The sequence below is a fragment of the Biomphalaria glabrata genome, chromosome 13 (assembly GCF_947242115.1).
Source record: "Biomphalaria glabrata chromosome 13, xgBioGlab47.1, whole genome shotgun sequence".
Taxonomy (NCBI): Eukaryota; Metazoa; Mollusca; class Gastropoda; family Planorbidae; genus Biomphalaria; species Biomphalaria glabrata.
The window spans coordinates 27347236-27369439 of NC_074723.1; the positions used below are offsets into that span (position 1 = coordinate 27347236).

Sequence of the window (22204 nt, forward strand, 5' to 3'; positions counted from 1 at the left end):
ACCTAACAAAAAAAAACACATAACAAAGAACACCTTACAAAAGAACACCTAACAAAAAAAAAACACATAACAAAGAACACCTAACAAAAAAAAAACACATAACAAAGAACACCTAACAAAAGACCACCTAACAAAACAGCAGCTAACAAAACACCAGCAAGCTATACGAGTAGTTAGTAAGCAAACAAGACCCTAGATTTCTTGGCTCTTATTATTTCCTTTTCCTCCCTATCATGCATCAATGTGTAGACCTGGCATTCTTTAGCTCACTTATTGCACATGTTGCATTCTACTTTGGGCATTGAAATAACGTATTTATTTCACTTAATGAATACATACGATTGAACACATTTGAAGCAATGAGCTGATAATTTCACTCAATGTGTTTGCATTCGTTCAAACTGTTCGAGCCGTCAAGTCTTTGAATGTGTTTGAATGGGGAACTTCGACTGGAGATAGAATGAGACTAAACTATCTTGTTTACTTGAAGATCATTATGAAGTTTGAGAGGCATTGTACTAGTCCTGTATTTAGTTATGACTATGTTTTTTAATGGATATTGGTTTTCTTGTTGGGCCCCCAGGTTTACTATGAGGAAATGTTCCAAGCTAATAGATTCGACCAACTTACAGCAATGTAAAGAAACATTTAACCTCTACTACTTCGATGCCGGCTCAGACTTTGCCAACGCTTTACGTCCATCATGGGACGCCTTGACCTACAAACGTATTGACAAAATAGCCGCTGATAAATTATTTGTGGTAAGTACAAAGTTGAGCTTAGTGCTGGCTTGGAACTAACTGGACACACTTCTTCTCTAATTGGTTACATACACTGGGGGAACTACTTATTGCCTTGTCCAGGGTTAGTTTTCTTTGTTCTAATATTTTCAAAATACAAGAAGTGTCTGTTTGTCTTAGTTGATGTTTGTGCACACAATAAAGCAGGATACTAAACTTGTTCTATTTGGTTCTCAACGCAGACACTAAGAATCTTTTCATTTAGTTCAACCTAGACTCTTACAATGTGTTTTCATTTAGTTCAACCTAGACTCTTACAATCTGTTTTCATTTAGTTCAACCTAGACTCTTACAATCTGTTTTCATTTAGTTCATCCTAGACTCTTACAATCTGTTTTCATTTAGTTCAGCCTAGACTCTTACAATGTGTTTTCATTTAGTTCAGCCTAGAGTCTTACAATCTGTTTTCATTTAGTTCAACCTAGACTCTTACAATCTGTTTTCATTTAGTTCAGCCTAGACTCTTACAATCTGTTTTCATTTAGTTCAACCTAGACTCTTACAATCTGTTTTCATTTAGTTCAGCCTAGACTCTTACAATCTGTTTTCATTTAGTTCAACCTAGACTCTTACAATGTGTTTTCATTTAGTTCAACCTAGACTCTTACAATCTGTTTTCATTTAGTTCAACTTAGACTCTTACAATCTGTTTTCATTTAGTTCAACCTAGACTCTTACAATCTGTTTTCATTTAGTTCAACCTAGACTCTTACAATCTGTGTTCATTTAGTTCAACCTAGACTCTTACAATCTGTTTTCATTTAGTTCAACCTAGACTCTTACAATCTGTGTTCATTTAGTTCAACCTAGACTCTTACAATCTGTTTTCATTTAGTTCAACCTAGACTCTTACAATCTGTTTTCATTTAGTTCAGCCTAGACTCTTACAATCTGTTTTCATTTAGTTCAACCTAGACTCTTACAATCTGTTTTCATTTAGTTCAACCTAGACTCTTACAATCTGTTTTCATTTAGTTCAACCTAGACTCTTACAATCTGTTTTCATTTAGTTCAACCTAGACTCTTACAATCTGTTTTCATTTAGTTCAACTTAGACTCTTACAATCTGTTTTCATTTAGTTCAACCTAGACTCTTACAATCTGTTTTCATTTAGTTCAACCTAGACTCTTACAATCTGTGTTCATTTAGTTCAACCTAGACTCTTACAATCTGTGTTCATTTAGTTCAACCTAGACTCTTACAATCTGTTTTCATTTAGTTCAACCTAGACTCTTACAATCTGTTTTCATTTAGTTCAACCTAGACTCTTACAATGTGTTTTCATTTAGTTCAACCTAGACTCTTACAATGTGTTTTCATTTAGTTCAACCTAGGTTTTTAGAAAAAATGCTTTTATTTAGTTCAAACTGGACTTTTAAAAATGATGTTTTTATTTAGTTCAAACTGGACTTTTAGAAATAAGACTTTTATTTCCCTCCCAGGACAACACTGAGCAAGAGTATAACGAGGAATCACGTCAGATAGCACTGACCAGCAACGTCCGTGGAGTCTACTTCGCCATCCAGGACGAGGGTGGCTGTGTGACACTGGTCCGGGTCAAGGTCTATTACATCACTTGTCCAAACATTACGGTCAAATTTGGCTTCTTCCCCGAGACGCCCACAGGAGACCGCGACTTCTCGGTGGTGTCCCAGAAGGGAACTTGTGTTGACAATGCCACCCAGAAGACAGAGTTGTCTTACTTGTGTAGGAATGATGGGATGTGGTACGATTTCCCTAAAGGAGAGTGTGTGTGTAAACCAGGCTTCCAAGGCCTTGAGGACACCAAGTGCACTGGTGAGTACAACTAGAAGGTCAAGAGTTAAAACTAGGCATAGTTTAGAGACTGACCTTGGTCAAGAGGTCAACATCATGTGGATCTTGCTGCGTTCCCAGCCTGTAATACAAAATTGTTAGATCCACTAGTGTGAAAAAGTTGCCTCTTATAGTTCTTCTTCAAGGTTTATTATCTAATGGCGACACCAACGATCTTCACTTTCCTAGGCATAGATGAGTAGTTTCTTTTCTCATGAATTGTTTACATTGCCAAATGTGGTTACACAAAATATTTTTTCCGATATAAAACTAAGAAAGACATGCCTTAGTTCATTGTGCTAAATGGACATCCCCCTGTAATTGCTGGTCATTGGCTTGTAGGACCAGACTGCTGTTAGACAACTAAACCATTGTTAGGCGTACACAAAAACTTAACTAGTAAAACTTGAAAGAATTTGAATTTCTTTGTGAACCAGACTAAATAGAACTGTATTGATAATAGAGACAACATCAAGTTGAGAGGAGAGTACAACTAGAAGGTCAAGATTAAATAAATGGGCTGGACTTTACTCCTAAGAGTGTTAACAAAATCGAGAACACAACCGTTCAGTCTCACGTTCTGGAGTCGTCTGTCTTAACTAAAACCGTTGACCACGTTGCCACCTATCTAGCATCATTCACAACCAATGGCAAACTTCTTCCCACCGTCACCATAGAAACACACAGACACACTCCGTAACACCCCCTCACACACACACACTCATCTCAGTATAGTACAAACAGACACACACTCATCTCAGTATAGTACAAACAGACACACACACACTCATCTCAGTATAGTACAAACAGACACACACACTCATTTGTCTTTATTACTAATGACATTTATGACACACACAAATCACTGTGTCACAAAATGAAGTCAGAAATGGTTGTTATAAAACCATGATTTACAAGCCAATGTGTAGCCTACAACATGACCCCTAACACACGCATGTTCGAGTGTATATATGAGCGTGAGTGTGTAGTTTGACAAGGTGTATGCGTGAGTCTCAGTCTATATTTCCTTGCTCGGCAAATGACGGCAGCTTGCCTTTGACATAGAGGGATCTCTTCTGTCACTCGGCCTGACGTGATGCCAGGCCAAAAAAACTTGAAATGTGAGCTCGGGGAATTGGGCCAGGGATGGAAGAAAATGAAAAACACAAGACTCACATCTTTTAGAACTGGATCGTAATGGCGGACTGTATAGACATAGAGCGTTTTGAAATGATCTTTTAGAACTGGTGGTTAGTAGCGGACTGTATAGACATAGAGCGTTTTGAGATGATCTTTTAGAACTGGTGGTTAGTAGCGGACTGTATAGTCATAGAGCGTTTTGAGATGATCTTTTAGAACTGGTGGTTAGTAGCGGACTGTATAGTCATAGAGCGTTTTGAGATGATCTTTTAGAACTGGTGGGTAGGGATGGACTGTACAGACCTACATTTTGAGATGATCTTTTAGAACTGGTGGGTAGGGATGGACTTTATAGACATAGAGCGTTTTGAGATGATCTTTTAGAACTGGTGGGTAGGGATGGACTATACAGACCTACATTTTGAGATGATCTTTTAGAACTGGTGGGTAGGGATGGACTGTATAGACAAAGAGCGTTTTGAGATGATCTTTTAGAACTGGTGGGTAGGGATGGACTGTACAGACCTACATTTTGAGATGATTTTTTAGAACTGGTGGGTAGGGATGGACTATACAGACCTACATTTTGAGATGATCTTTTAGAACTGGTGGGTAGGGATGGACTGTATAGACATAGAGCGTTTTGAGATGATCTTTTAGAACTGGTGGGTAGGGATGGACTATACAGACCTACATTTTGAGATGATCTTTTAGAACTGGTGGGTAGGGATGGACTGTATAGACAAAGAGCGTTTTGAGATGATCTTTTAGAACTGGTGGGTAGGGATGGACTGTACAGACCTACATTTTGAGATGATCTTTTAGAACTGGTGGGTAGGGATGGACTATACAGACCTACATTTTGAGATGATCTTTTAGAACTGGTGGGTAGGGATGGACTATACAGACCTACATTTTGAGATGATCTTTTAGAACTGGTGGGTAGGGATGGACTGTACAGACCTACATTTTGAGATGATCTTTTAGAACTGGTGGGTAGGGATGGACTATACAGACCTACATTTTGAGATGATCTTTTAGAACTGGTGGGTAGGGATGGACTGTACAGACCTACATTTTGAGATGATCTTTTAGAACTGGTGGGTAGGGATGGACTGTACAGACCTACATTTGAGATGTTCTCCTGGAAGGCTGTTTAAAACTACAACGTATGGGAAGAAGAATTTAAAAAATCCAAAACACTTAGAAACGACTACTAGCCAGTTTATAGGAAAAAACTAGCAAGACTTTGTGGATGAGGTGAAGAGGGACAAAGATTTCTCTCCAACATGAACCTCTTATGTGGAGGTCTCCTTCTAATTTGCTGTCTTCACTTGTATTCTACTGATTCTTCCACCTCCATCTTGTCCCCGGACTTTTTGTTTGCTGCTTTCTAGTTCTCTTTGTCTGCGGTTCATTTCTATTGTTGTCTCTGTCAGGCTGGGTAAACAGTCTCCTTCAACACCACCGTGGCCATCGCTAGCCTAGCGCCCTCCTCTCCTCTTTTTTTTTTTTGTTTTGTTTTGTTTATCACTGCATGGACAACTTCCAGTGTAGGGGTCAGTTAAACCTTGTTACTCTTAGAACTACCAACTTTTGGTCATGAGTTCAAGAATTGAGGTGAATAGTAATTGTCACTACCAATATTCGTGTACTCTTGCTAATTAGAAGTGGGTGAAGTCTCGCGGTCTACGCTCAAGTGTGTTTATGTCTTCGTGTACAAGTTTTCCCCTTGGAGACCCCCCTTCCCCCCGAAAAAACAACATTTATGCTACACCTTAATATTATTTTTAATTATGTCCAAATATAGCATTAATAATAATTTATAATTTTTATTATCCTTATGAAATTTTGTCTTACAATGTGTGCATTCCTCACTCTCTGTCCTCTTCCAAGAGAGAGGCAAATAAAACCGAGACTTTGTTACTAGATTTGAGGAACCAAATTAAATTCTTCTGTATGGGTCCACAGCATGTCCGGCTGGTACATACAAGTGGTCTGAAGGCTCAGATGCATGTGAGGACTGTCCAAGCTACAGTAACTCCACTGAAGGCTCTGCAGAGTGCATGTGTCAGCCCAAGTATTACAGAAGTCCAGGGGATCCAAAGTCCAAACCATGTACCCGTAAGTAGAAGTTTCTCTTCTTTAACAAGTAGCATTGAGCGAGACTAGGAAGGCCCAACTGAGAGTCATGAGATCATAGCCTTGATGAAAGAAGAAAGTTGGAACATACTTTTCTACTATACAATGTTTTAGAATTAGGACATTAAATGTATACCAGCTATTAATGAATACTTACGCTAGAACAGCTTCTAACAGATGATAGAGGTTGTTTAGTATTCATAAATGTACATTACTAATGATGGCCTGTGTCACATTCTCAATGGTATTTAACCAAGAAAAGCTCAATGTATAGAGCTCTTTTCTTGGGGAGTGTCCCCCCCTCAAGTAGTTCTTCACTTTCGCATGTGTACATTGAACGTGTTGACCTTAGCCATCTGAAGTCTCTTTATTGTGTTCACTTTCAGATGACTATTTTTAATGAACTGTTCTGCACATTTGTGGAAAGTAACTGTTCTGTTGTTTTAGATAAACAATATACTGTAGACATTAATTAATAATAACAATAATAATAACAGAGACTTTGTGTTTATACAAGTAGACATAAAAAGAAATTATAACAGAAACTTTGTGTTTATACAAGTAGACATAAGAAGACTCTCCTCTTTTATTGCCTCACTTCCTGTTAATTACATTCTCATAAAACATTCACAACAAACAATGACGTAATAGAAACTTATGAGCCCAGTAACTTTACATACCATTGACTGTGTGTCTGTGTGTATTGGTCACTTATATCTTCCATCAGTCTCTCTTTCTCAAGACTGACATTCACACACGACACACACACACTTACACATCTTCTCTTCATCCGAGATTCCATTTCTTTGTCTCTTGTACAGTCTGGACAGCAGTAGTTAGATGTTCTTTTCAGAGGAGCTAGTTCTTAGATAACACCACCTGAGATATGGTCTTTAGTCTGACTTCTAAGGAGCACACTAGCATCCGGTCTATAGCATACATTTTAATGACCACACCAACCTTGTGTTTATAGTTTTAACTTCTAATGACCACACTATCTTTAGGTATATAGTCCAACTTCTATCGACCAAACTATCCTAGGGTCTATAGTCTAATGACCGTACTCTCCTTAGATCTGTAGTCTAACTTGTAATGACCATTTTGTCCTGGCTCTCCCTGCTTCCCCTGCAAGGATGGATAGTGGCTAGTCCAGATTCCACTAAAACAGCACTCCTTGGTATCCCACTACGACCATGGGATCCACCACTCTTATGCGTGTAGATCGTAGAGGAAAGATGGCCTGTTGACCACTCTTATGCTGTAGATCGTAGAGGAAAGATGGCCTGTTGACCACTCTTATGCTGTAGATCGTAGAGGAAAGATGGCCTGTTGACCACTCTTATGCTGTAAATCGTAGAGGAAAGATGGCCTGTTGACCACTCTTATGCTGTAGATCGTAGAGGAAAGATGGCCTGTTGACCATCTTGTGCCTTTTCTTCGTATTGTCAGCACCTCCTGTCTTCAGAGCCCATCTCTTCAAAGAAGAATCAACTGGACTTGAACATTACTGAATTAAATTCCGAGAATTTGTGAGTGAACATCATCAACTTTCAATTTGCTCAGGGTTTTTTTTTCTGCATGTGTGTGAGAGAGAGAGGGAGAGAGGGATATTGCACAGAGGAGAGTGGACTGATTAGGCGGGGAGATAAACTCTTTCTTTTTCTTTTCATGATTTTAATCTCAAATTATTTCCCTTCTGCGTGTGAATTTTTTCCCATCAATTCTTTTCATTTTTTTCTCTTCTATACAGTTCAGACTAGAGCTTGTGAATAAAAAAAAAGTTAATAACTAACTCCTCAATCCTGTCCCTTATGTCTTAGTAAAAATATAAGCAGGGATTTCAGTTGTTTGCATTGGTGTCATTATTTTTTTCCAGCTAGCTAATTCTTCCAGGTTTTTCGTTAACACCTCTAACGATTTGACTAGAAAGTTGAAAAACAAAAATAAAATTTAATAAAATACTGTGAAAGACACAAAGATAAAGGCACATTCCTCATCCCATATGCTAGGACAAATTTGTACAAATACTCCTTCTTCCCTAGTGCTATTAGAGCATGGAATGGGTTGCCTGGGCTAACCAGGAAAACCAGTGACTTGGCAGAATTTAAGTCATTGGTTAATATGCACGACTGAATGCATGACGCGTAGTACGTAATCATCTTTGTTTTTATAAGATAAGATAAGAAAAAGAATTACTTATACTAGCTCATTGACCACACTGGTTATAATGGTTATAATGTTTTGAAACAAAATATGTAGGTCACAGATGGGGTTGCGCAGCCACAGGAAATACTGCATTCCTCACTAATCTTCGGACTCGAAGACAAGCCTTATTATTGTTAATGTTTTGAAATGATATCTTTTAAAATTAAAAAGTATTACCATACTAGAATTTTCCATACCATTTATCTAAATAAAGAATTTGAGTCAAAACTACCGTCTTTGGAAGCTGCCATGTATTGTAGTAGAGAAGGTGGCATCAGTCATCGGGGGGTTCACAACTATCAGCTACCGGCCCCGTACTGTTGACCTTAGTGGGACTTGAGAGAACGGGCTTTTGGATCTTCTTGCTTATGTTCATTCGTAGGAAGCAGTAACTTGAGTCCTACCAGTAGGAAGCAGTAACTTGAGTCCTACCAGTAGGAAGCAGTAACTTGAGTCCTACCAGTAGGAAGCAGTAACTTGAGTCCTACCAGTAGGAAGCAGTAACTTGAGTCCTACCAGTAGGAAGCAGTAACTTGAGTCCTACCAGTAGGAAGCAGTAACTTGAGTCCTACCAGTAGGAAGCAGTAACTTGAGTCCTACCAGTAGGAAGCAGTAACTTGAGTCCTACCAGTAGGAAGCAGTAACTTGAGTCCTACCAGTAGGAAGCAGTAACTTGAGTCCTACCAGTAGGAAGCAGTAACTTGAGTCCTACCAGTAGGAAGCAGTAACTTGAGTCCTACCAGTAGGAAGCACTAACTTGAGTCCTACCAGTAGGAAGCACTAACTTGAGTCCTACCAGTAGGAAGCAGTAACTTGAGTCCTACCAGTAGGAAGCAGTAACTTGAGTCCTACCAGTAGGAAGCAGTAACTTGAGTCCTACCAGTAGGAAGCACTAACTTGAGTCCTACCAGTAGGAAGCAGTAACTTGAGTCCTACCAGTAGGAAGCACTAACTTGAGTCCTACCAGTAGGAAGCAGTAACTTGAGTCCTACCAGTAGGAAGCAGTAACTTGAGTCCTACCAGTAGGAAGCAGTAACTTGAGTCCTACCAGTAGGAAGCACTAACTTGAGTCCTACCAGTAGGAAGCAGTAACTTGAGTCCTACCAGTAGGAAGCAGTAACTTGAGTCCTACCAGTAGGAAGCAGTAACTTGAGTCCTACCAGTCGAGGTGTTTAGGTAGTGAAATACAGGAAAGAAAACAAAGTTTCAAGAGCATCTTGTTGAAAAAAATAGAAAATAGAAAACAAAGGAGAGAGAGAGAAGGGAAGATTGAGAGAAGGAAGAGAAAGGAGAGAGAGAGAAGGAAGAGAAAGAAGGAGAGAGAGAAGTGAAGATTGAGAGAAGGAAGAGAAAGAAGGAGAGAGAGAGAAGGAAGAGAAAGAAGGAGAGAGAGAAGTGAAGATTGAGAGAAGGAAGAGAAAGAAGGAGAGAGAGAGAGAAGGAAGAGAAAGAAGGAGAGAGAGAAGTGAAGATTGAGAGAAGGAAGAGAAAGAAGGAGAGAGAAAAGTGAAGATTGAGAGAAGGAAGAGAAAGAAGGAGAGAGAGAAGGGTGTCCATGTTGAGTGTGTCGCGTATCTTGTGTCCATGTTGAGTGTGTCGCTTGTATCCATGTGTAATGGCGTGTATTACGAGAAAGAGATGTGGCAGCTGAACGGAATTCTAATTTGAACTGCACCGATCGGAGGATCACTTGCAAGTGCACAAGTCTGGGATAGTCAGCACCATACTCTTTGTTGACCACTGGAACTTGTTGTCTGATTGTGGAGTTCTCTAGACAAGACAAAGTGTTATGAAGACCAGAATGTCTCTTCTAATGAGTGCAGACACCATGTTCATGACTAGACTTGTCTCATCAAATGTGTGCATAGACCCAGTTCTCTATGTTCCACTATTTAGTTCAAGACCTATAAAGGGTCGGAGTCCAATGGATCTTTTCTTCTATGATATTGAACAATTTCTAGTATGTAAACTCGGTGTTTGTGCATTAGTTTGTGTGGGTAGAATTCGTGTATCTCCATTAACCATCGCGCTTCTACCAGAGGGCGTTGCGGTGCGCAGGCAAGACAAATGTGATTGCTTTGAGGTCAGTACCTTAGTGCGCCCCCCACCCCCACCCGCCCTTCTTCCTGTATTCTAGGCTGTGTGCTCTCTGGATATGTACATAGGCTATCTCTATGGAGTGTGGTCAGACAATCTCCAGAGACTAATTGGAATTGGAGAATTGATTCTGTTTTTGTTTCTATAGACTGCTGTCTGATGATGACTTGCTCTCTTAGTGGAAGCTCTCCCCTCCCTTTAAAGGCCGTCTCTCTCTACACTCATTTCTATGGACAGAATCTTGTACTAGATTGAAGCAGCTGTGCACTGAGTAATTGCTTATGTAGTCAGTACAAATAGAACTCATCATACAGCAGTCTAAAACGCTTTCCCTCTTTTCTCTTTCAATCTAAGTCTTTAATTATTGGCCTCTCTGTTTGTGTGTTTGACTAGAAGTTTACTGGTGTGTTTCACTTTCTCTTGAAAGCATTCAGATGACCAATGTGTAGATTCGATGGTTCCGATGGTCACTTTACTTTCGAAACGTTTTTTTTTTCTCTAATATTCATTGGGTATGTCTGAGAGGTCACATTTCAAGTCGCCTTGTGTGTCCTAGGCCTATCTGTAAGTAACCAATTTTCCGAGGCCTAACTATAAGTTGCCTAGTGTCCGAGGCCTAACTGTAAGTAACCTAGTTTCCGAGGCCTAACTGTAAGTAGCCTAGTGTCCGAGGGCCTATCTGTCAGTTGCCTAATGTCCAAGGACTAACTGTAAGTTGCCTAGTGACCGAGGCCTAACTGTAAGATACATAGTGTCCGAGGGCCTAACAGTAAGTTGCCTAGTATCCGAGGCTTATCTGTAAGTTGCATAGTGTCCGAGGCTTATCTGTAAGTTGCCTAGTGTCCGATGCCTTTCAGCTAGTTGTCTTGTGTTTCTGGTCGACTGCTCACTTTGATTCTAGTACTAAGATACATAAGATCTGTGTCCTTGTGTACAGGCAAGCCTTGCTACAGGACATCTCTTAAATAAATGTTTCATTTCAAAATACAAACTCCCCAGAAACCCATCTCTGACACAGCAGGAAAATGTTTCCAAATGTTTCTTTCTTTCTCAGAACCACCTTCTGCACCTCAGAACCCAGTCATTGAGTCGCAGACGGCCACCAGTGTTACGTTGTCATGGACACATCCTGCAGACCTGGGTAACCGCCAGGATTTGAATTATCGCATAGTATGTCAAAAGTGTAGTGGCGATGTCTTGTTCCTGCCTGGATGGACGGGGTTTAACGTTACCAGGTAAGCAGTTGAGCAAATGTACCTCAAGGTCATAAATCATCAAAACCAAGACTTTTGTAGTTAAAGACACCTTGGTTATAGTACTAGGCTTCTATTGTCTGTCGAATGAATTTAAAAATATATTGCTAGAAATGAATTAAGTAGCATTCATTTAAAGTATATGTTATTGTATCAGTCATATAAGGTATATGTTATTTATTTAAGCATTTAACTGAAATGACTGTTATAATGAGGAAACAAAATCGTAATTCGAACATGGAACCATCGCGAGTCTTGAGTCATACCATACGAACGACCAGGGTTTAGTCTTTAGAACTGTAGCAGTTTATGGCTCACACTAGAAATAAAGCAGTGAATGGTTTATTAAAGTTTGGTCCAAGAAATTTAAAATGTAATTGAGCAGTCACAGTTTTTGAGTCTTGAGGTTTGTGAACATCCAGCTCTAGCCAACTAGCAACTAACTGTAGACACAAAGTCTCGTAGCACTTCTGCTTTGTTTTTTGATTGACAGGCCAGGGTGTCAGACCTAACGGTCTATCCATCATTGACTTTGTCATGCTTTAGAACGGTCTAGAAACAACACTGTCTCCCTGCAATCAGTTCTCTTCTCTTGTATGCTACCAGCGCGCACACACACACACAAAGTACGCTATGTTTGTTTTGTGTTCAAGTTTCCAAAAGATAAAATCTCTCACACTTAACAAAACTTCATTATGGCTGCTCGGTGTTTTAGGAAGGAAATACATTCAACAGATTTGTGTTGATAATATGTTGACAAAGTATTGAAGGACATGTTCATTGAACAAACAGGTTCTCACATTTTATGAGACTCAAACACTTTTGAAGTATATCGATTGTAAAGTTCCTTTGAAGTGGGGAGGCAAACAACGTCATACAAATATCAGATGTATTTAGTGAACACGTCATACAAATATCAGATGTATTTAGTGAACATGTCATACAAATATCAGATGTATTTAATGAACACGTCATACAAATATCACATGTATTTAGTGAACACGTCATACAAATATCAGATGTATTTAGTGAACACATCATACAAATATCAGATGTATTTAGTGAACATGTCATACAAATATCAGATGTATTTAGTGAACACGTCATACAAATATCAGATGTATTTAGTGAACACGTCATACAAATATCAGATGTATTTAGTGAACACGTCATACAAATATCAAATGTATTTAGTGAACATGTCATACTAATATCAGATGTATTTAGTGAACATGTCATACAAATATCAGATGTATTTAGTGAGCACGTCATACAAATATCAAATGTATTTAGTGAACACGTCATACAAATATCAAATGTATTTAGTGAACACGTCATACAAATATCAGATGTATTTAATGAACACGTCATACAAATATCAAATGTATTTAGTGAACACGTCATACAAATATCAGATGTATTTAATGAACACGTCATACAAATATCAAATGTATTTAGTGAACACGTCATACAAATATCAAATGTATTTAGTGAACACGTCATACAAATATCAGATGTATTTAGTGAACACGTCATACAAATATCAAATGTATTTAGTGAACACGTCATACAAATATCAAATGTATTTAGTGAACACGTCATACAAATATCAGATGTATTTAGTGAACACGTCATACAAATATCAAATGTATTTAGTGAACACGTTCATTCTATGAAAGCAAGTTTTGTCAGACATCAGATCAAACATTTGTTGGCTGTTAGTCTAGATCAAATCTAAGGGCTATGAAGCAGAAGTCTTTGTGACATGCACATTTGAAAACAATCTCCGAACAACTGTTTGTTAGTGCACATTGGACTCTGTGAATGGTTGTGTGCAATGAACACATCGGTCTCAATGTGTGGCCACTACAATGAACACATCGGTCTCCATGTGTGGCCACTACAATGAACACATCGGTCTCAATGTGTGGCCACTACAATGAACACATCGGTCTCAATGTGTGGCCACTACAATGAACACATCGGTCTCAATGTGTGGCCACTACAATGAACACATCGGTCTCAATGTGTGGCCACTACAATGAACACATCGGTCTCAATGTGTGGCCACTACAATGAACACATCGGTCTCAATGTGTGGCCACTACAATAAACACATCGGTCTCAATGTGTGGCCACTACAATGAACACATCGGTCTCAATGTGTGGCCACTACAATGAACACATCGGTCTCAATGTGTGGCCACTTCAATGAACACATCGGTCTCAATGTGTGGCCACTACAATGAACACATCGGTCTCAATGTGTGGCCACTACAATGAACACATCGGTCTCAATGTGTGGCCACTACAATGAACACATCGGTCTCAATGTGTGGCCACTGCAATGAACACATCGGTCTCAATGTGTGGCCACTACAATGAACACATCGGTCTCGTGGCCACTACAATGAACACATCGGTCTCGTGGCCACTGCAATGAACACATCGGTCTCGTGGCCACTGCAATGAACACATCGGTCTCGTGGCCACTACAATGAACACATCGGTCTCGTGGCCACTACAATGAACACATCGGTCTCGTGGCCACTACAATGAACACATCGGTCTCGTGGCCACTGCAATGAACACATCGGTCTCAATGTGTGGCCACTACAATGAACACATCGGTCTCGTGGCCACTACAATGAACACATCGGTCTCGTGGCCACTGCAATGAACACATCGGTCTCAATGTGTGGCCACTACAATGAACACATCGGTCTCGTGGCCACTACAATGAACACATCGGTCTCAATGTGTGGCCACTACAATGAACACATCGGTCTCGTGGCCACTACAATGAACACATCGGTCTCGTGGCCACTACAATGAACACAACGGTCTCGTGGCCACTACAATGAACACATCGGTCTCGTGGCCACTACAATGAACACATCGGTCTCGTGGCCACTACAATGAACACATCGGTCACGTGGCCACTACGTCACCCTTACAAAAATGGCACGAGTGAATGGTAAAGTCATCACTTGGATGTCACGTGACTGACGGGATCATAAAGAAACAAATCTAATAAGAAGACAATTTGTTATTTAAGTTGAAACAAATCAAGACAAAGAATGTTTCACCTCAATTTAGTGAAGCGTTGAATTGTGCACCCAGGTACCCCGGGTTGATTCTAACAGCTGACACTTTCAGACAAATTGCCTCCTTTAAAGATGGCAGTTTTATGTGTATGTTTGGATACGACACTACCTCCTGCCTAGCCAGAACACGGCGTCCTGAACCCACCCGAGGCTGTCCCCATCAGACAGAAAGTTGTCCTGGGCATGTTCTGAGCAAGTCATCCATCAAAGCAATTGTCATTATCAGTAAGAGGATGAACTCGGCTACCCCAACAAACTCCAGTCTTTAATTGAGACGTACACGGCTCAAGTCAAATAGCGTAACACGTCAAAGACAAGGCATGTCGTTGAGATCTAGAACTAGCTAATATGTTGATTGCTTGTCACTTGTATTTGTGGATCTTGGAGGGAGATATGGAGAGATTTGATCGGCGTCACAGTTGTTCTAGACTCTATTAGTGGAGTGCAAAGAACTTAGTGACTCTAGCATTCACGATCACCTGGCCTGAAGTAATGGAGCATAGCATTGGCTTGGACTTGTACAACATTTTGTCTTGTAGACAGATACTGGGTTCAAAAACTGATGTTGGTCTTAAAACAAAAAGTTGAAAATCAGTTTCTCGCTGATGTATACAGAAGTGTTTCTTTCTTCAGTGCGCGGTGTGGCAAGTTCTTTTGATTCTTGTCATTCGTTACAGCCTAGCAATTTGCTTCCCAATGAGGAAAATTTTACGAACTGGTTGTGATGAATACTGCAGCGTTTCTCAACCTGTTGGGCCGTGCACAGCGCGGTCTTTTTAGTTTTCAGTAAACAAAAAATTAAATATTTGCATTGTAGTTACCAATCCCTGTTTAACTAATTAAAATGACGTTACGACCAAATAATGATGAAACGTGTTTCCCCTTCACAGTAGGACCTTCGTTTGGGGTTTGCAAGAAGATTCACTTCAAAACGGTCGAATTTCTTTGGTGAACAGAATTCTTGCTGAACACGAGGATAATTTCACTACGATTGGTCCCATAAAAAAACTACCTAACCTCAGTATTGGTGTCATTTGTATTTGAACCTGCGATCATTTGACTAGAAAGAACAGTACGCTGTAGACACAAACATTTCTGAAGCTCAGAATACGTCAAAATGGGGGTGGGTGCGAGAACGAACACCATTAACCTAAATATAGTGGGGGGGGGGGGGGGGGGTTGGCGCCATAACTGAGTCCTCAGAGTCCTGAGAAAAATTGGTGGTAGTTTTTGTTTCGTCTGGACTCTTCCATCTGCTTTGACAGGGCTAAATAGTGGAGTCCCAGTTCAGAAGCAATAAAGTTTGATTGTTGTAGACATGTCCGTTTAGTCTAGGGCTTGAAACTCTCCTCATGTCTATGTCATCCCCAGAGTGACGCTGAGCAGGCTTGAAGGTGGTAAAACCTATGAGGTCATCATCTATTCTGAAAACGGAGTGACCAGTGTCAGCGGTACTCAAGCTCAGTCAGTCTCTGTCAACATTGTCACTCAGTCTTTGGGTAAGTCACTTTTCACTTCTAGGTTAGGATCTTGTTTGGCCATCCAATACTTGCTGTGCATTCAAACTTGATATCCTTTCACAGGGAAGGTGATGAATGTCCGCAAACTGAGTATCGGCCCCAAGTATCTAACTATTGGCTGGGATATCCCGTCTTCCATGAAGTCTCGTGTCTTGCAGTACCAGATACGTTATTACCCGAGAGGTGATGAGGCTAGTGCTATCATGAAATACTCTCTGACTCAAAATTTCACTCTCACAGAATTCATGTTACAGACGGAATATATTTTTTTGGTAAGTTTATCTATCTTTTGGACACATTCATAGCAATTAATAAATACAGATTAAGACTCTTATATAATGATAGAGAACCTCAATCGACCACTGCCGGACAACAGTTAGGTGTCTGCGCTGCTGTAGCAAAATATGTAGGTCGCAGCTGGGACTGCATAGCCACGTGAAGTACTCTATTCCTCACTGGAAGAAAACCTTTATTATTATTTATAAACTCTAGACTTTTTTGAAACCTTTATTTCTGCACACATCATCTACTTGACTTAGCTTAGTCAATGTTAGGGACAGCCAATACTAACTAGATGTCTCCATGGGTGGGTCTATAGCTTGTCAATCACTGACCTTCTTGGGCCTGTAACTTACTTGACACATTCTTTTCTAATTGGGGTCTATGAAACTGGTGGCTGCTAGTTCCAGGACTTGGTGATCATTAGAAGAAAGTTAGGCACCCTCTTTTAGTATTGACTGTGAGCTCCAGTGTGTATGTTGCTTGATACTCCAGTCCAATGTGTGTGTGTTGTCAATAAAAAGTTCCACATCAATCTAGTTGGAATGCACTCTTTCACGTTAGTCCAAGCAACAGCTGATATTGTGTTTGGGTTGATTTATTGTCCTTCGCGGGGAGGGGGTGAGGGGGGAGATGTAATTTCGGGGTGGTGGGGAACGCCCATGTCGCTCAATATGTCTTATGTCTTCTTATTTCACAAAGAGAACGCTGGACTGGTATACTTGTTTGTTTTGTATTTTGGCTAGAATCGGTTCATTATTGCGACAGTACACCTAAATCTACTTCCTATAGACCTGGTTCAAATCATTCATTGCTTGGAATCAATGCACATGTATGTTGGGTTGAGTGAATCGTTTACTGCAGTGATACCCAATCTGTGACCCAAGTGCTACATCCGGCTCATGCCATCTGACCCCTCAGTATATATAGAGGCTGTAGAAACTTGGTTCTATCGGGTGGCCCGTAACAGGCGTGTGTGTCGGAATGGCCCTGAGAGAGAATAAGGTTGGCCACTAGTGATTCACTTGTCTGCACGTGCATGGATGTAGAAAGCAACCTGAGTAATGGAGTCGGCCTTTGAAAGTAAGACATGAGAACATTCAGGGTGTGTCATTCATAGTGACTTGTGCCCATAGACACAAATAAATATAGACTGGCCGAAGGAAGTAACTTCATGTAACTTGAAAACATGTATAACTATTGTATTCGGATTTCCGAATTATGAAAAGTTCTTGTAGATTAGGAGCAAGTAATATATATGTTTAAAAAAAATCAATTCCTACTTTATGTTGAAACAAAACCAAACATTTATTATTTATATATCTTTGAAAAATAAAGAAATACTAATTTAGGGCATCAAACCCATGACATTCGCTTATTGGACAGAACACTTTAACAACTTAGCTAACAAGCCTTACTCATTGGTTGGGAATTATCTGAGCATGAACTAAATCAATCCACTTGGGGAGGTGGGGGGGGGCCTCAAAGTGTGCACTAAGAGATAGGAAATACAAGAAGAATGAAGTCAGCTGTCACACTGTTGTGTTATCAAACAAAACATATTAAGTCCATGATGTGACTGTTGTGTTATCAAACAAAACATATTGAGTCCATGATGTGACTGTTGTGTTATCAAACAAAACATATTGAGTCCATGATGTGACTGTTGTGTTATCAAACAAAACATATTGAGTCCATGATGTGACTGTTGTGTTATCAAACAAAACATATTGAGTCCATGATGTGACTGTTGTGTTATCAAACAAAACATATTGAGTCCATGATGTGACTGTTGTGTTATCAAACAAAACATATTGAGTCCATGATGTGACTGTTGTGTTATCAAACAAAACATATTGAGTCCATGATGTGACTGTTGTGTTATCAAACAAAACATATTGAGTCCATGTGACTGTTGTGTTATCAAACAAAACATATTGAGTCCATGTGACTGTTGTGTTATCAAACAAAACATATTGAGTCCATGTGATTGTTGTGTTATCAAACAAAACATATTGAGTCCATGTGATTGTTGTGTTATCAAACAAAACATATTGAGTCCATGATGTGACTGTTGTGTTATCAAACAAAACATATAGAGTCCATGATGTGACTGTTGTGTTATCAAACAAAACATATTGAGTCCATGTGACTGTTGTGTTATCAAACAAAACATATTGAGTCCATGTGACTATTGTGTTATCAAACAAAATATATTGAGTCCATGTGACTATTGTGTTATCAAACAAAACATATTGAGTCCATGTAACTATTGTGTTATCAAACAAAACATATTGAGTCCATGTGATTGTTGTGTTATCAAACAAAACATATTGAGTCCATGTGACTGTTGTGTTACCAAACAAAACATATTGAGTTCATGTGACTGTTGTGTTATCAAACAAAACATATTGAGTCCATGTGACTGTTGTGTTACCAAACAAAACATATTGAGTCCATGTGACTGTTGTGTTATCAAACAAAACATATTGAGTTCATGTGACTGTTGTGTTATCAAACAAAACATATTGAGTTCAACACATCTGAAACTTAAATGAAGCTGATAGCAATATATACTCATGTGTGTGTAGGTCATTTTGAACTAATTTGATGGACACCTTTTGTTTGGTTTAATGGTGTACAGTATGTGTGTGTGTATGTTTGGTTGGGTTGGCAGCACATTGTAACCTACACCCTGAAACGTCCAGTCATCACACACACACACACACAAACCTAGGCCGAGTGTGCGCTGGAATGCTATGAACTCTGTCAGAGATTTATTGCTGTTGGAACGGGTGCAGCCCTTCAAACACCAGCCACAATTAATTGAAGTCACGGAAACTGATCCATTCAATGTAGGCCTCAAGTTGAGCAGGCCTCAGGTCATTTGTTTTATTTAGTCAAACCTTGTCTGGAGCAGCTGCTGAACATCTATGCTATCAAACAGTTAGGAACATGAAGATGTAGATACTAGCTTTAGGTGCTAGTGTGATGAGTGGCATGCTGGTATTGCACACACATCGCCTATCTAAGCATGAGCATTCAAGTAAGAATGTCATTACAACTTGTAACACGGAGCTGAGTACATGTACACTGAACTAGGCTTGTACAAGAAAGGTTGAGTACATGTACACTGAACTAGGCTTGTACAAGAAAGGTTGAGTACATGTACACTGAACTAGGCTTGTACTAGAAAGGTTGAGTACATGTACACTGAACTAGGCTTGTACAAGAAATGTTGAGTACATGTACACTGAACTAGGCTTGTACAAGAAAGGTTGAGTACATGTACACTGAACTAGGCTTGTACAAGAAATGTTGAGTACATGTACACTGAACTAGGCTTGTACAAGAAAGGTTGAGTACATGTACACTGAACTAGGCTTGTACAAGAAAGGTTGGGTACATGTACACTGAACTAGGCTTGTACAAGAAAGTTTGAGTACATGTACACTGAACTAGGCTTGTACAAGAAAGGTTGAGAACATGTACACTGAACTAGGCTTGTACAAGAAAGTTTGAGTACATGTACACTGAACTAGGCTTGTACAAGAAAGAGTATGTTCTTTTTACTAAGGTTGGGAAGGGGGGGGGGGGTTATGCTTTGCGGACTCCACTACTTGGAACAGTTTCTACCACAGAGTTCATGACTCTACTGAAAGCCTGCTTGATGTTGTTCTAGTACTAAGGAAGCAGTCAATCAATTATTGTAGATCTTACACAGGCTTGTCTTTAACCTGTTGACTAGATCCATCTATCATGTGACCCTCACACATCTTCAATAGGTTGATACAATGGGATTCTTAGTCATTCTGCTCAATAGTTATGTGTTTTTTTTTAAACGGTTGATAAAATCTTAAATATGTATCTAGTAATCTTTATCTAACATCTCTATACTAGCTTCATAATGTTTAGTATTCCTGTATTTTCACTTCCATTACGTTAGTCTTTTTTATTCCTTTTTACTTCCAGTAGGTTTGTTTGTTATTCCTGCTTACTTTCAGTAGGTTTGTCTATTATTCCTGTTTACTTCCAGTAGGTTTGTCTGTTATTTCTGTTTACTTCCAGTGGGTTTGTCTGTTATTTCTGTTTACTTCCAGCAGGTTTGTTTGTTATTCCTGTTTACTTCCAGTAGGTTTGTTTGTTATTCCTGTTTACTTCCAGTAGGTTTGTTTGTTATTCCTGTTTACTTCCAGTAGGTTTGTTTGTTATTCCTGTTTACTTCCAGTAGGTTTGTTTGTTATTCCTGTTTACTTCCAGTAGGTTTGTCTGTTATTCCTGTTTACTTCCAGTGGGTTTGTCTGTTATTTCTGTTTACTTCCAGCAGGTTTGTCTGTTATTCCTGTATTTTCACTTCCATTAGGTTAGTCTTTTTTATTCCTGTTTACTCCCAGCAGGTTTGTCTGTTATTCCTGTTTACTTCCAGTAGGTTTGTCTGTTATTCCTGTTTACTTTCAGTAGGTTTGTCTGTTATTCCTGTTTACTTCCAGTGGGTTTGTCTGTTATTTCTGTTTACTTCCAGCAGGTTTGTTTGTTATTCCTGTTTACTTCCAGTAGGTTTGTTTGTTATTCCTGTTTACTTCCAGTAGGTTTGTTTGTTATTCCTGTTTACTTCCAGTAGGTTTGTTTGTTATTCCTGTTTACTTCCAGTAGGTTTGTTTGTTATTCCTGTTTACTTCCAGTAGGTTTGTCTGTTATTCCTGTTTACTTCCAGTGGGTTTGTCTGTTATTTCTGTTTACTTCCAGCAGGTTTGTCTGTTATTCCTGTATTTTCACTTCCATTAGGTTAGTCTTTTTTATTCCTGTTTACTCCCAGCAGGTTTGTCTGTTATTCCTGTTTACTTCCAGTAGGTTTGTCTGTTATTCCTGTTTACTTTCAGTAGGTTTGTCTGTTATTCCTGTTTACTTCCAGTAGGTTTGTTTGTTATTCCTGTTTACTTCCAGCAGGTTTGTTTGTTATTCCTGTTTACTTCTAGTAGGTTTGTTTGTTATTCCTGTTTACTCCCAGCAGGTTTGTTTGTTATTCCTGTTTACTCCCAGCAGGTTTGTTTGTTATTCCTGTTTACTTTCAGTAGGTTTGTTTGTTATTCCTGTTTACTTCCAGTAGGTTTGTTTGTTATTCCTGTTTACTTCCAGTAGGTTGGTTTGTTATTCCTGTTTACTTCCAAGTAGGTTGGTTTGTTATTCCTGTTTACTTCCAAGTAGGTTTGTCTGTTATTCCTGTTTACTTCCAAGTAGGTTGGTTTGTTATTCCTGTTTACTTCCAAGTAGGTTTGTCTGTTATTCCTGTTTACTTCCAAGTAGGTTGGTTTGTTATTCCTGTTTACTTCCAGCAGGTTGGTTTGTTATACCTCTGTTCTAACTTCCAGCAGGTTGGTTTGTTATACCTCTGTTCTAACTTCCAGCAGGTTGGTTTGTTATACCTCTGTTCTAACTTCCAGCAGGTTGGTTTGTTATACCTCTGTTATAACTTCCAGTAAGTCTGCTTGAAGACTTTGCTAGTCAGTCTGTGGCTAGAGTTCGTCCTGTAACGTGCAGCTCCATAGGGACTTGAGGGAGAGACCATTGCTAGACAGAAGGTGACTCAACCAGTTTACAGATGAAGAGAAGTGACACAAAAAAAACAAGGGATGAGAAGGGGCAAACAGTGGAGTGAACTAGAAATCAATGGAGGAGATTCTCTTGTGTCAGTCTGACAGGAGGAAATGATAAAGAAGTGACGCAACACTGAAGTGATGCTAGAAAAAGAACACTTGCTGAGGAGTCTGGGATAGAAAGATGTGTACCCGAATTTCTAACATAATGTTATGCATGCTTTGTAGGTTTTTAAGATTATTGAGACATC

The 22204-nt window shown here is 39.4% G+C and overlaps 1 protein-coding gene across 4 annotated transcripts in view; it reads left to right on the forward strand.

Moving 5' to 3' along the window:
- LOC106071580 (ephrin type-B receptor 1-B-like) overlaps window positions 1-22204 on the forward strand; it is a 138454-nt gene that overhangs the window by 73260 nt on the left and 42990 nt on the right. For all 4 annotated transcript variants that reach the window (XM_056007531.1, XM_056007533.1, XM_056007532.1 and 1 more), the window contains exons 4-9: window positions 584-761; window positions 2244-2598; window positions 5728-5880; window positions 11255-11435; window positions 15932-16059; window positions 16144-16352. In XM_056007531.1, coding sequence (XP_055863506.1) covers window positions 584-761; window positions 2244-2598; window positions 5728-5880; window positions 11255-11435; window positions 15932-16059; window positions 16144-16352 — 1204 coding nt within the window. The remainder of the gene's footprint in view (window positions 1-583; window positions 762-2243; window positions 2599-5727; window positions 5881-11254; window positions 11436-15931; window positions 16060-16143; window positions 16353-22204) is intronic.